Source organism: Euprymna scolopes, chromosome 42, assembly GCF_053919585.1.
Source record: "Euprymna scolopes isolate OS-2025 chromosome 42, ASM5391958v1, whole genome shotgun sequence".
NCBI lineage: Eukaryota > Metazoa > Mollusca > Cephalopoda > Sepiida > Sepiolidae > Euprymna > Euprymna scolopes.
The window spans coordinates 65689737-65704730 of NC_136523.1; the positions used below are offsets into that span (position 1 = coordinate 65689737).

General features: G+C 34.5%; 1 protein-coding gene across 1 annotated transcript in view; it reads left to right on the forward strand.

Moving 5' to 3' along the window:
- Positions 1-10609, forward strand: part of LOC145267168 (mini-chromosome maintenance complex-binding protein-like) — a 72466-nt gene extending 61857 nt beyond the window's left edge. The window contains exons 12-15 of the mRNA XM_080123220.1: positions 111-244; positions 1879-2043; positions 6514-6602; positions 10350-10609. Of these exons, the coding sequence (XP_079979346.1) occupies positions 111-244; positions 1879-2043; positions 6514-6602; positions 10350-10473 (512 nt within the window). The 3' untranslated portion in view covers positions 10474-10609. The remainder of the gene's footprint in view (positions 1-110; positions 245-1878; positions 2044-6513; positions 6603-10349) is intronic.
- The last annotated feature ends 4385 nt before the right edge of the window (positions 10610-14994 follow it).

The following is a 14994-nucleotide window of genomic DNA, read 5'->3' on the forward strand; positions in this document are numbered from 1 at the left end:
AAAAATAAAGACCTGGCCAGAGATAGATTTATTTGGAAGTCAGTTTCTAAAAGCTGTCCAACAAATACCAGCATGATGATGATGATAAAGTTGTTTTTTCTTCTTTTCAGGTCACAAAAACATCAAAGCTTTGGAACATTTAATCCAGTGGCAAAAAGTGCAATATGATTTTGATTTCTACCAAAAGGAATTTGAAGCGAATATTTCAATTATTTGTCTTTCAGAAGGAAAGTCCATCTTACCCGTAAGTCAGAGTAATCAATATGGGGGGGGGGGATTAAAAAAAAAAGCAAGAAAAGATAAACCATACAAACACATATTTGCCAAATCACTCCGTTATACTAATTATAATTAAAATCATAGAATTAGATTTGTAATTTGATTTTTCATGTGTGAATTATTTCTGATAAAGAAAATAAAAAGTTCAACATCGACAAGTGATGGATTTCTTTCCAAATTCATTTTAGGCAAAAGGGTACATCTGAGGTGCTGGTCTGACTTGCTATTTGCTTTTTTGTTTCCCTTCATCACTTAGAAATAGTTTCGTCAGAGGAGTGGGGATAGAAAAGGTGTGTAATTTACTTTCACATGATGTGACAGAAGGGCATTATTTATTTGTACACATATAAATGACTACACAAGGTCATTTCCTGGCAAAAGTATATTATAGTTAACAATGTAAAAATATTCAAACACTATCGTGTTTGCATGTATGGTTAAGTGTTCATTTTACTCGTTTAGAACTGCTTTAAAGCTTCAATGCTCACTCATTTTGTGACCAAATTTCAAACAATTTGTACAGTTCATACATCACCTTCTCAGCTATATTTTGAAAACAAATTTTCAATTTTCATTCATTAAAACCAGTTCTAATAAAATTACTGGTGTTCAAAAGTCCTCAGAATTAGTAAAGAACGTTAGTCGGTTTATTCTGATAGGCTGTTGGCTGACACCTTCAGAAATTATAGCGGGAATGTCGCTTGCATGCCATCTTATTTGGATTATATAGAGAGAGTTAACAAAAGTGATGCTCTTTGCTGTGCTAGGACTGATAATATTTTGCTTACAACGTCGCCTGTTAATTCTGTTTTTTTTTGGGGGGGGGGATTTTATCCCTTTTTGTTTATTTATTTAATTATGTCTTTTATTTGATTTTTTTATGTAGTCAATTTAAGAAGTTGGTAATTTTTTTTTATGGATTTTTGCCAATGTGTATTACATTGAACACAAAAAGAAAATATTTTAAAGCAAAGCCTGGAAAAATCATGGATCACATAGAAAAATGTGAGCATGAAAAGTAATATGGTTAAGATTAAGCTTAGAAAAGTAAAAGGACCAGTTGCTAAAACTAGAAAAGAAAAGGACAAGATATTCTAGTAAAAAATATAATAAATTTATAACTTAAAATATTGCAGCATTAAGAATTTATATATAATGTTTACTGACTTTTTAAAAAAAATTCTTAATGCTGCAATATTTTAAGTTATAAACTTATACTCTTTACTAGAATCTCTTGCCATTTTTCTATGTAATAACAAAATACTAAATTTTCTATGTAATAACAAATTTCTAAACTCGAGAAAATTGACTTTTCTATCTACATGTGGATACTAATTGTATTATACATTTGTTATCGTCACTTTTACTTAGTCAAACGGGGTTTCCCCCCCCCCCCATCATGACGTGTGAAAGGTAATGATCAAAATTTAAAGAAAAAAAAAGTCTTTACATTTATCTGACTTGCAGTTAACCTCGGATTTTGGCTTATCGTTTCACTCATCCTTTTTTTTGTTTTTGTTATAAATCTTGGTGTGACATATCGTATTTGTACAAAAATCCTGATATTTTTTTTTTAAATTTTTTCCCCCTCCCTTTTAGAGTGATGCACACATTCCAATCGAGACATCTTTAACGAATGATGACTTCGACCAACATTTTGCAAAAATTGAAAGAGAATTGACACCAACGTTAATTCACAAATTTCGTATTTACCTCAACCTTGCAAAGAATATGGAATATTCTATAGACAAAGAATTGGAAGCTGTAAGTAATTTTTACCTTTGGAAATTTATCTATTTGAAGGCAATCTATTAATATGGTAGCTTTCAAATGGGGTGGGGATGTAGTATTTGTTCTATTATGAGACCATCCTCCCAGGTATTACTGTCTCCTTTTTGGTTCCTAAGTGTACTGTGTAATACCTGCTTTGTTCTATTTTTCTAGGCTTTTTTGTTCAATATCTATGCATACTTGAAATAATCAAAGGGACAGTCAGAATGCTGTAATCAAAATGTTATCTGACCAAAAACCATGTAATTATGAATCTAGGAGTAGCTGATATAAAAGACTCAAAATGGATTAATGAATACAAAACAAAAATAGACTGATTTGCTAAAAGTGTGACTGCAGTTGTAGTAGTAGATTTATAATATAGAAATAGACATTGACAGAAAAAAATTAATGAAAAATAATTTTTAATATTTAAATGTTGTTTGTACGGTCACATAAGCTTTCATCTTTGTGGTCACACTGTTGCAAAAGCATATGTTTTGAATCGCAAAACGTTTGGCTAGCCAAGGAAAACTTGGAAGCAAATAATTAGACAAGGGTGTACAGGGTAAAAATTGGGAACAATTGACCTGCTCGAGGAGTGAGCTTGCAAAATGTCAAAAAATGTTCGATTTCATTGACAAAGATTAAATTAGTGTGTTTAATATATATTAAAACTCCTCTTTCTCAGATTGAGCACTCTTGGTAATTGCCTATTGCCTGCTTTAACGTAATGTAAAGTTCTTTGTAAATAGACAAATGGAACACTGTGATAGTGGTTAATGTTTGTATTAAGCATTGCTGATGGCACCTGTGGTAATGACTCAATAAATAAAGCTACTGACTATTAACTCTATGGTTGTTGGTTCCATCCTAGGTTTGTGATGAGTGCTGGTCTAGCCACACTGTAGTGATACAGCAAAACAGTCAGTCTGTGGATGACATATATTAGTGGCCTGGCAAGACTACAGGGGAGACAACCAAGCAAAATTCATCCCAAAGCAGCAAAACTAATGCTGGCTTGCTATATATAAATGTATGTTAATTTGGGCATATTTTATTGGATTGAAAATATAGGTTCTTTTTAACTAATTGTTATAAAATTTTAACCATAGACTAGTATTATAATCTTCTAAAAGCCTGCAAATTTTCATGTAGTTTCGGTCCATAGAACCCAAGATATAAGCATTTCAATATTCAATATCACTTTTTTGGGTAATTTTATAAGTTCAAAATCTCGTCGACTATTGATCAGAATTTAACATATGAAGGCTTGTTGGAAAAGTAATGACCTGAATTGTGTAGTGGGCTATGTAACATTTGCCCTTAAGGACCCACAATAATTTCAAGAAGTAGGGATCACTTTTCTATATTAATTTAACGTAAAATGAGCACCCACTTTATGGCCACCTTTACTATAAAGTGGATGTTCATTTTACATTAAATTAATATAGAAAAGTGATCCCCCACTTTATAATTTCTTCATATCTTGGAAACTACTCATTTCCTGGGATTTTTACTGTTATTTTTGCTTTCAGCGCCCTTGAAACCCTAGAATAATGGTAATTTTAAAGGATTTCTCATGGGTGGAAAAATACTGTACCTTTTAGTCATTTGTTTTCTTAGTTTTGCATATGAATTACAAAATGTTTGATATTTCCCCAAAACCTCCAGCCTTGATGAAGGGGAAACAAAAACTTGCTGCTATGGTTTTAAATGATCTGAAATAAGAGCAAGGGAAGACTTGATTCCAAATATTTCTCATATGTTATGTCTCCCCTCTTCGGTTTTCATACAAAAAGTAAAGCTTACAGTGTATAAGGCTTATTTGATACTGGTGATATTCATAATCGCACCCTATTTCCAAAATTTATTTTATAGCAAGCCCCACTCTCCTCAATGGTTTACTTCTACTTGTGCAGCTGCCATTGCGCAAAGCCAGCATGCGTACCGCAGATTTAACCGACATAAGTCCAGTTCAAACAAACAGAAGTATAAAGAAGCCAGAAGTAACTATAAGAAAGAAATAGAGACAGCTAAGAGTAAAACAGAAATTAGGAACCCATGATTTCTGGAAAATCTACAACAAATCTACATCTAAATAATGGGCAATCAACAATTCCCCCACTATCCAACAATCATGAGGTTGTTTGTTCAGCAACTGAGAAGGCTAACATGCTCGCCAATCGGTTTGCCTCCAACTCCACACTGGACCCTGCTAACCACACCTCCCAGACTTTCCTTTGCGGACAGACGCCACACTAGACGATCTGAAAATCATTCCTTAGGTGCATGCTATCTTAAAAAATCTTGATACTATCTCATCCCAGCTGTGCTATTAAAAAAGTGCTCAGCCGAAGTAGCTCCAATTCTCTCCAAACTTTACAACAAATGCCTTAATGAATCTTGCTTTCCTGCCTGCTGGAAAACTGCTTCTGTGGTACCAGTTTTCAAGAATTCTGGCAAAAGAACTGACCCAGTAAATTATTGACCCATTAGTCTCCTCCCACTTTTCGCCAAAATATTTGAGTCCATAATTAATCAAGCTCTAGTCCATCACCTTATAGATGCTAAACTTCTGACCGAACAACAATATGGATTTAGGCAAGCCCGTTCCACAGCAGACATCCTAATTGTAATCTCTAAACGTATATACCATTCACTGGACAAAGCTGGGGAGGGTAGAGTGGTAGCTCTAGATATATCTAAGGCTTTTGACAGAGTATGGCATGAAGGTCTTCTTAGGAAAATCAGATCATACAGTATCACTGGAAGAATACTTAACATAATTAAATCCTTCTTAGATAAGAGAAAAATCCAGGTTGTCCTCGACTGTCATACATCCAAACAATATGATATAAATGCCTCAAGGGTCTATCCTTGGACCTCTATTATTCCTAATATTCATAAATGACCTCCGTGACAAAATTGCCTGTGAGATGGGTGTATTTGCTGATGACACCACGCTCTATAACAGACACTATAGGAAAACAAATGAACACATATTTAAAGAAATGGCAAAAACATTAGAGAATGATCTCCAATCTGTAGTGGAATGGGGACAAAAATGGATGGTCATATTTAATGTTGCCAAGATTAAACGTTTCCTTCAATAGTTACAAGAAACCTTCTCTACCACCAATAACAATGGCGAAAGACTCTTTATCTGAAAGTACATCTTTTAAACTCCTCGGTCTAACGTTCACAGGAAACGAGTTGGAACAATTACATTGGGAGCATTGCCAGGACCACTGTGAAGAAGGTAGCTTCTCTCTGCTAGAAAGCTACTAACGCCCGAAAGTATCCTGTACCTCTATAAGGCCACCATTCGCCCATGTATGGTGTATTTGTGTCATATTTGGGCTGATGCATCTGCTACTAGTCTCTCGCTCCTAGACGAGGTTCAGGAGAGAGTCGCCAACATGATAGGTCCTGAACTGTCATCTAACCTCTGTCCCATTGATGAAATGTAGCATCCCTCTGCCTGTTCTACAAGTACTTTAATGGTGAATGCTCAGACAAACTGCAAGCACTCGTACCCTCTCGACATGAATACCTCCAACAAACCGCTAAATCCCACCCCTTCACAATAGAGATTCCTAGATGTAAAGGAGCTTTCTACTCTAGTAGTTTCTTCTCCAGAACTGCTAGACTTTGGAATTCCCTTCCGGGTTCCTGCTTCCCTGACTGTACTGACATGCAGAAGTTCAAGTGTAGTGTGAACCGACATCTTGCTGCCCAACTCCCCACATAGTACCCCTGTAGATTATGTCATTGATAGTAGCCCCCTACATCAAAGTGGCAATGTGCCTTGTTTAGGGTGAAAATGTAATTTAAAAAAAAAAAAAAAAAAAAAAAGAGGGGAGATATAACATGAGAAATATTTGGAATCTAGTCTCCCCTTGCTGTTATTTCAGATTATTTGAAACCATGGCAGCAAGTTTTTGTCTCCCCCTCCATCAAAACCAGAGGTTTAGGGGGAAATAAATAAATAAATATATATATATATATATATATATGTATGTGTTATTGTTATTCTGCACTTTTCTCAAAATTATTCATTCTTGTTAGTTGTATCAAATATCTTCATGCCTCGTCTGAGCAATTTACATTAAAAAATAAATTTTAAACCCCCCCCCCCCCAAAAAACTCTTTATTCTTTTCATTCATCTTTTAAGTTATTGCCCTTCATCCCACTTAAGTGGAATTGTGACAAGCAAGATAGCAACTTCATTTTAATATAGAATTAATGCTTTGAAATTTGTATGATTTTGCTTTCACCTTCAATGTTATTCTCTTCTCTATTACTTTAATCATTTTATTTCTGTTACCTCATTCGCTGTAACCTCATTCGCTTTAACCTCATTCGCTGTAACCTCATTCGCTTTAACCTCATTCGCTTTAACCTCGTTCGTAAAGTGTGAATGGTGACAAAATAACAAAAAACTTTTTTTTTTTATTCAGTTAATTCAGAATGATTTTATAAGCATTCGGCGGAACGATCGAAACAGTATGTCTGAAGATGACCTTCATTCTTTGCTCAACTTAACACGGTAAGTTCTTCTCAAATAGGAACTTTTTTTCTTTATCATGGAAAGCAGGCCAGTGGAACAGAGTTCTAGTAAAGAAACTTTGTTCATGGGATTTGCGTTTAGCACGAATAGAGTAGGGGAAAAACTTTTTTATTTATTTATTTTTTTTTTTTTTTACACATAGGAGTTACCACTTATCAAGGCCCGGAGGCCACTCAAGGATAAGGTTTATTGTGTGTATAGTAGTTGAAATTTGGTAAATTGGATTACTTAAGGGGCCGGTTCATCAAGAATTTGTTCACGTTGGACTTTAAGATTATCAAATTGTAGTCAGCTGGAAAACAGACAAGCAGTTCTAAGAAAAAAGTTTTGTTCATGGAGATCCCTACATTTTGGTTTAGGCACAGAAAGAGAGTGGGGAAAATTATTGACAGTGATCTCAGCTATACAGGTGTCTTTTGTGAAAGTTTAGCGAGGGGGGGGGAGCATAGAGTGGAGCTCAGAGGAGCACTTGCCATAAAAATGATAAAGCAAAGACAGGCTCATACCATCTCTTCTGTGGGAGGTTGTAGGGAAGAAGGCAGGATAAGGTGCTTCTAGCAGCTCCGTCTCAGATGTGGCAACAGTACTCCATCTTTGGATGTACTTGGCTTTTATATAGATAGAGAATTGCATCAGCAGTGAGATATCTACTGGAGCGGTAGAAGGATCCCACCATTTTTCCAGCGACCTTGGCAACAAATTTGATGTACATGTTCAATTTCAGATCAGGAATAAAGGTCAAGCCCAGAAGGTACCCGGCGTTGCCCGAGTGTTTGGAGGGGGTAGGGGTGTTAATGAAAACTTAAGAATAAGCGAAGTAAAAAAAAAAAAAAAACAGAAAAATGAACATTACGTGAAAAATGGCTTAAATAACACTGGTTCAATATTTAAATTTAAAAAATCGAAAAAAAAAAAAAGAAAAAAAAGACGTCTCACACCACGATTCGAACCGAAAACGTTTAGATAATGACCCAACGCGCTAACCAACTGAGCTAACACGACGTACATGAAATTTGGTTAAAAAGCTTGCTGCATGTCTGAATACCCTTTATGTAAAATTTCAAATGTTTAGACCCAAAATTGGCTTAATAGTTTGCTAGAGACTGCAATGGTAAAATCTTTTGAACTTTGACTCCTTGGAAGCTAAATATTCAGCAAAAAAAAAAAAAAAGATTAAAAAAAAAAAGCTTTACTTTATGTAAAATTTCAAATGTTTAGGCCAAAAATTAGCCGAGGTCAATTTTTTTAAAACTTTAACTTCAATTATGACCCCTTAACATTCATAGTTTTGTATTTGAATCAAATTATAAAGATCCATGCCCAAGTAACCTTGTGACACCTACGTCACCCGTGCGTCGTCCAGTGGTGGAATGACCCCGGTTGTCGGTTCTGGTGTTTCCTTTGCGAGGATGTCAACGGCCGGTTTCCTGAAACAGACTTGTCATGCAAAACAATTGAAAAGACCAAGTCAATAAGTGTTTCCTTTTGTACAAACTTCCTTGTATTTCAATTACGGTACAATCGCAGTTAGCTGTTTAGTTAGGGACTGGCCACTTGTTGACTGTGAGGTTTTCTCTTCTCTCTCCGACAGAAAACTCAATTATCTACGTGACAGGGTTAATCGATGGGGGAATCTTCGTTCGTCGGACCCAAGGAAGCAAAACTCTCTCTGTCTGTCAATCTCTCAAGGCTCGCTGCTTATATTGTGGGGGCGTGGACTGGGTCTCTTCCCGTTTCGGGTCGTTGGCCAATCAGAACTAAGGGCTCGCTGTCCGTCAAATCTTCGCCAGGCGGGCCCATACCCAAAAAAGGAGCTGTCTTTCTTCCTCTGTTGGCATTCGGGCGTTCTCAATTTCGGCCGGCGCGGGCCTAATGGAACTTGACAGGTCGTAAAAACAGAAATGTCTTATCTAATTATTTTTGAGAGAACATAAAAACAGCTGAATCCGATTCCACAAAGGCCACGTGTCTTTTCAATAGGGGTCACTTATCGCCCAGAGGCCGTCGACACTGTTCGCTTTGTACATCGGAATTTCATTGGTATCCTCGCCACCCACGGGCTGTCATGGCCAATTTAACGTTATCACGTTCTCCCGCCATAAGCTATGATCTTATCTTCTTTTCTGTCTTTACTTTTTCTTCCTTTCGTCGTTTACAACTGCCTTTTTTCCCTTTCTTTTTCCACGCCCGTTGTTCGGGCTCACCGCTACTCTTGGCCTTTTGGTCAGGATCAAAGTGCAGCAACCTATATCTAAAATTTTCAAGTGTTTCGACCCAAAATTTCCGGAGGAGTTTGATAGTGCTCAAAGGACAAATCGTTGAATTTTGACCCCTTAGCAGCCAAATTACTTGCCGAAAACTGATTAAAAAGATTTTCCCAAATCTCAAAAACCCTTATATCAAATCTAGAGTCTGTAGACCGAAAATTGACAGAGTAGTTTGGTAGGGGAATGTAGACATACAGATTTTCACTTTTATAAAGATTAAATTGCAACAATTTTAAATTAAAAGATGCACATTTATTTAAAGACTAGCAATTGTTTTTCTTAATTTTTTTTTATTCAATCTTCACCCCAAACAAGACAAGTGCCACTTTGAAGTAGGGGGCTACTATAGTGGATAATTTGCAGGGGCATTAAGAAGGGAGATGAGTAGAAAGATGTTTGTTCACATTACACTTGAACTTCTGCATATCAGTACAGTTGGGAAAGCAGTATCCTGGAAGGGAGTTCTAAAAACTTGCAGTTCTGGGGAAGAAACTATTGGAGTAAAAGGCTTTTTTACACCTAGGGATCTCTACTGTAAAGGGGTGGGACTTAGTTGCTTGTCAGGTTTGTCGAGTGTAGTCACGTCGAGGAGGTACAAGTGCTTGCAGTTCGTCAGAGCAGCCACCATTAAAGTATTTGTAGAACTGGCAGAGGAATGCAACATTTCATCGATGGGACAGAGGCTGAAGCCTAGATGACAGTTCAGGACCTATCAGGTTGGCGACTAACCGTGATAATATTCCTTTCGAAATAATGTTTAACTAAATTGTACATTAATGTAAAAAAGACTGAAATTTCCATGGATCCTGCTGGTTAGTAAAATTAAAAATTCTGCCCAAATCTAAATGATTGTAATCAGTAAAATATCAATGTGTTTTGGTAATCTTTGCATAAAAAGCTGTTACAAAAATGTTCTTGGTAAATATATTATTAAAGATTAATGCAAAGTCTGCTACAAATAAGGTGGGTTTCCTCTACCAGGCAAGTAAACTTCTCACGTCTAGCATTATCTTATATCTCTATAAAACCATCACTTGCTCATGAATCGAGTAATGTTGCCTAACCTCGACTTATGTACTAACAGCTAATCTCTCCTGGACAAAAAAGTTTTGCACTGTCTACCAAGCTCCAGCCCCGGTGCCATCCCTATGCTTATTTTACAGGTACTTTTATGGAATATGCTCCAATGAACTTAGTGTACTTACCCCTCTACTCACCTCAGCCAAACTAACAGTAAAGTCATCCGAAAACTTTCTACTCTAATAGCTTCTTTTCACAAACTGCTTGCCTTTGGAATTCCCTCTCTGTTCCCAACTGTACTAACATGCAGAAATATAGGTGAAATGTGAACGTATTGCTGCCCAACTTCGCACTTAAAATGCCCTTCTACAAATCCAAAGATAACTCCAAAATTCTATCCGAAACAACTGATAAGTTTTTTCTTTTTTTCCCCCCTCAGGTTGTTAACAATGAGCCGAGGTCTGTCCTGCCCAAATACTCAGATTTGGCAATGGGCAAAATCGTTAGAATCTTCAAGAAAACAGCGTTTACAAACACGACCCACAAATTTTGCTTCACACTGATAAAGTGATGCATAACCAATTTCATTTAGAAAACCAAATTTTGCTAATGTGATATTTAAAAAAAAAAAAAAAAAGAAAAAATGTTTTTTGTTTTTTTTTTCTTTTTAATAAAAACATTTAGAAAGAATTCTGATGTGATTTGTTTTTTTTTTATTTGCACAAATTAACAAATTTGTTTGTGATTGAGCATTTAGAATACTGTGCTGTGTGATTTATGAGCAAAAGAAAAATAACTTTCCTGTAACAAATGGAAGATTTATAACAGATGTTTCTAAAGTTTTGAGATGAGGATTGTGAACCTGTGCTGCAGTGGGGATAGTACTTGGTAAAATTCAGTTATACTCATCTGAAAGTTCAATGTGGACAACACTACGATTGCAAATTGGGACTTCTACCCAGTCATGGTTGATGGAACAAGAACGTGCTACTTCTGTGGATTAAATAAAGGTTCCATTCAAATCTTTGAGTTAACTTCCGGAGTTAAGATTCCGGAGTTCAACAAGATACACTTAAAGAAGGTCTGAGGTTACACCAACCGAAACATGAAAATAACACTCAAGATAAGAACAGTAGTCAGAATGATTAAAAATAACTCTTCTATGCTGGGAAGTATTCTCATTGCTTGCTGCATTGTCAAAATATTAATTATATATACAAAACAAAAACATAAGTTAATCATGAAATTTCTCTGCCTGACAATGTAAGGATGGGCCAAAGTCTTACTTCTCTGTATATTGTGAAATATTCCCAAAGTTGGACAATGAAAACGTTAAAAAAAATTGATCAGATTAAGTTTGCACTGTGGTTACAACTGTAACAATCAAAGATCATCGAATTCATATTTCAAATTTGGGGAAGAAAAAAAAAAAAAAACATCTGAAGTTGAAATGAATGGAATTTCAGCTTTAGTCAAACTTGGAATAGTCATAAGATAAGGAACTTCATTGGTTACAATATCAACCAAGTAGAGTCGATACAATAAACAATCAAAAGTCTGACTTTTACCCAGATAAACCATGATTAATATTTTAATTATTGGTTAAGCAGTGTTTTTAAATTTTATTTTGTTCCTTGGAAAGTCTTAAATTGATGGCTGCAGATTTCTCTGCTAATTGGGTTGTTTGACTTTAGTGGGCAAGTTAGTGTGTTTGCATACAAAACCACAAATGTCTTTAAAGAAATATACTTTAAAACTTAACTAAAATGGTGGACCCATTCCCGATATAAATAAAAGAATTAAAATTTGATTTTTATGTTTGTTCAATTAAAAAAAAATAAATTAACGCTAGTCCAGCCCAATTATACTGATTCTTTGCCAATCAAAAATGTCACCCATGGCATGTCTCTAAATTTTTGTTGCACCAAAAGTTTTTGCATGTAACCTTCCTTCAGACTCACATTGAAAGTTCATGAATAAAAATGACTCTAAATTGTTTTGTTCTGATTATCCAATGTAAATTATCCACAAATTCTACACAAGTATTTGCAAGTAAGGTGACTTTATAAGCCAAAAATTTTTTTTTTTTTTTTTTTTTTTTTTTTTTAATGAAAAAAAAAAAGCTTTCCATTAAAATATGTTCACTCATTTCTCTTCATTATTTGTATAAGTAAATCTAATCGAAATAAGCAAAACATATCGTTAGTATTCAACACCTATCTCTTTAATTGACATGATTGGAGAGACAAGTCAATTTTTGTGCTGGTTTCTGGAAATAAAAAATTCTTCTAAAAATTTAAAACTCTGTATGGATGGGGTTGGGGAGAAAAAAATCATGCAAAAATTTAAATATAATGAGAACAAATATGTTGTTCTCTAACTAGATTACCAAAGTTTCAATGGTAATATGCCTTCTGGGAGGGGGGATGTTTACTATCATATTCACCAATTGATTTACCTGTTAACTTTGCATTCTTGAACTTTTTTTTTTTTTTTTAGTAATTCTTTGTATACATTTAAATTGGTTAGAACAAATATTTGTTTCAAAGTTTTATTTAGTTTTTTTTTTTTTTTTTTTTTTTCACTCATAATATCCACAAAAGTGTTGATTTTGTTTTCTCAGCACATATATTGTATTATCTCAAAAAGGAGGAAGTAATGTCCAAGAAGCTAGTATTATGTCAATACACTAATGTCAGTATTATGTCAATACACTAACTCCTCCTTCCTTTTGAACTGAGCATAGAAAGAAAGAAACATTCAAACACGTATCAAATCTCCATTAGTAATAAGTAATGGGATTTCATATAATTCAGTACTAAGCAACGGAAAAGTAATTCCTGCAGTATTAGTTGCAAGCATAGAACAAAGTTTCAATTTAAATGAAGCAAAATATAACTACTTGAGAGATTTTGGCAGCCATTTGCAAAGACGCACGTTTATAGCAAACCAGATACCTTGTTTCTTCACTAAAGAAAAAATATCAAAGAATAAGTTGGAATTCTTTTCATATTCTGAAATTAATCCTAAATCAGAATTTATGAAATGAGGAAAATAATGGTCTGTGCTTCCTCTTCTTCACTCAGACAAGATGTCACTGGAACTAAAGTCTGGTTCTCAGTATTGTTCAGTGGCAACTTTGAACTGCTTAATATGACCGGTTGTAAATGTCAATATGCACCCTCTTAAAGTTTCCGCTCTTTGCATTAGGCAGAGATCCTTTCAGGAGTATGTAGATTCTTTTTCATTCAAATCTGGTTTGCAAGTGTGCATTCACTGCATATACAAGATTTGCTGACTTGTGGCAGTCCAAAATGAATTCTTATGAATAAAATGTATTTTAGCAGCAAGTCTGTTCAGAAAACGAGTCCCATGTGACCCCCCCCCCCCCCAAAAAAAATATTAAACCTATCAATTGTTTTTAGACAAGTTTTCTCATTTTCTGAACAGACTTGCTGCTAAAATACGTTTCAAATGTAAATTCATGCAGATTTTGTATTTTATTAATTCTCCATTCTTTAAATTATCAAAATTAAAGCTTCTTCGGTTGTCCACTAAAACAGTCTTATATTGTGAAAAAACTTGTTCCGTGTCGCAAGATACTATCGGAGCATACATGAAGCTGACTATTTCTTTGGCATTTTAATGTCAGGTGATCTATGCCATCCACATTTTCTTCATTTTGCAAAACTTTCCAATGATTTCAAAAGTGAAAAAAAAAAAAATGACTTTGGTGACATCAGCTAGGATCAAAGGCAAAACATCTAGCGTTCCAGCTTGAGTTGTTACCATTTGAACTATTGATTAGAAAACATTTGAACTATTGATTAGAAAACATTAAAAATTCAGCAACTTCAATGTATGTCGATTTGCGTATGCAGAAAAGTAACAAGTTTAGTTGACAGGAGCCAAGGTCAATTGTTTCAATTTTTACTCTTTTAGCAGCTTTTTTTTTTTTAATAATGTTTTGACCAAATTGAATTTGTTTCACAGGTCCAAATCTCCTATATATCAAGTTTCAAGTTTGTTGACCAAAAATTAACAGGAGTTTCATAGAAACCTGAGGATCGGTTTTTACCAAATTTTGATCAATTTTTGGTCTGTAGACTTAAAACTTGACTTATGGGGGATTTGGACCTGTGGAACAAATTTAATTTTACTTTTAGCCAGTAAAAATAGTTGCTAAGGGGGTCAAAATTTAAATAAATGGAATTTGGTATGCGTAAGTTGACTTAAAGTGCTATTCAACATATACGCAAATATACATTTAGAATTTTTGTTATTTTTTTTAGTTTTTATACACATAAGAACATAGTATAGATAATAACTAAGGATGTGACAATATTCTTTTACAGATATGCTTTTTATATTCTCATGAGATACTCAAATATTCTTCAGGTATATGCTTAAAAATATTCTTATTTGGGACAACATTCTTTTTGGACATTTTTTTTAATGGCATATTTTCAGCAAATTTCTGGCGAATATTTGTATGCTTGGTAACTTAGTTTTATGTTAGCAACAATATTAATTTTTTGGCTTTTTATGTAATACGTTTACTATTGCTTGTGGTAGGTGCTGTTAAAAACAGTATTCAGTAGTTTACAATTCTTATTGAAAATTTTGTAAAACTTCTCAGTTAATATAAAGGTCAGAAAAAATAGAGAAAAACAGGTTATTTTAACGCTATAAATACTTTGAACAATTAAACACTAAACATTTTATTCATTGCAAATTTTACGATTAAATGTGTCTTTAAATTATCAAAATTAAAGCTTCTTCGGTTGTCCACTAAAACAGTCTTATATTGTGAAAAAACTTGTTCCGTGTCGCAAGATACTATCGGAGCATACATGAAGCTGACTATTTCTTTGGCATTTTAATGTCAGGTGATCTATGCCATCCACATTTTCTTCATTTTGCAAAACTTTCCCACTGATTTGTGTATTGAGACGATTTAAAATGCTAAAACCATTGTCCTTTTTAAGCACACTCTTAAGCTTTTTATGAATTTGGGAGTCGTCCATCCCCTCAAGTGTCGTTTTGATCTCAGCAACTAATCCAATAGATGTCGAAACGCTCAG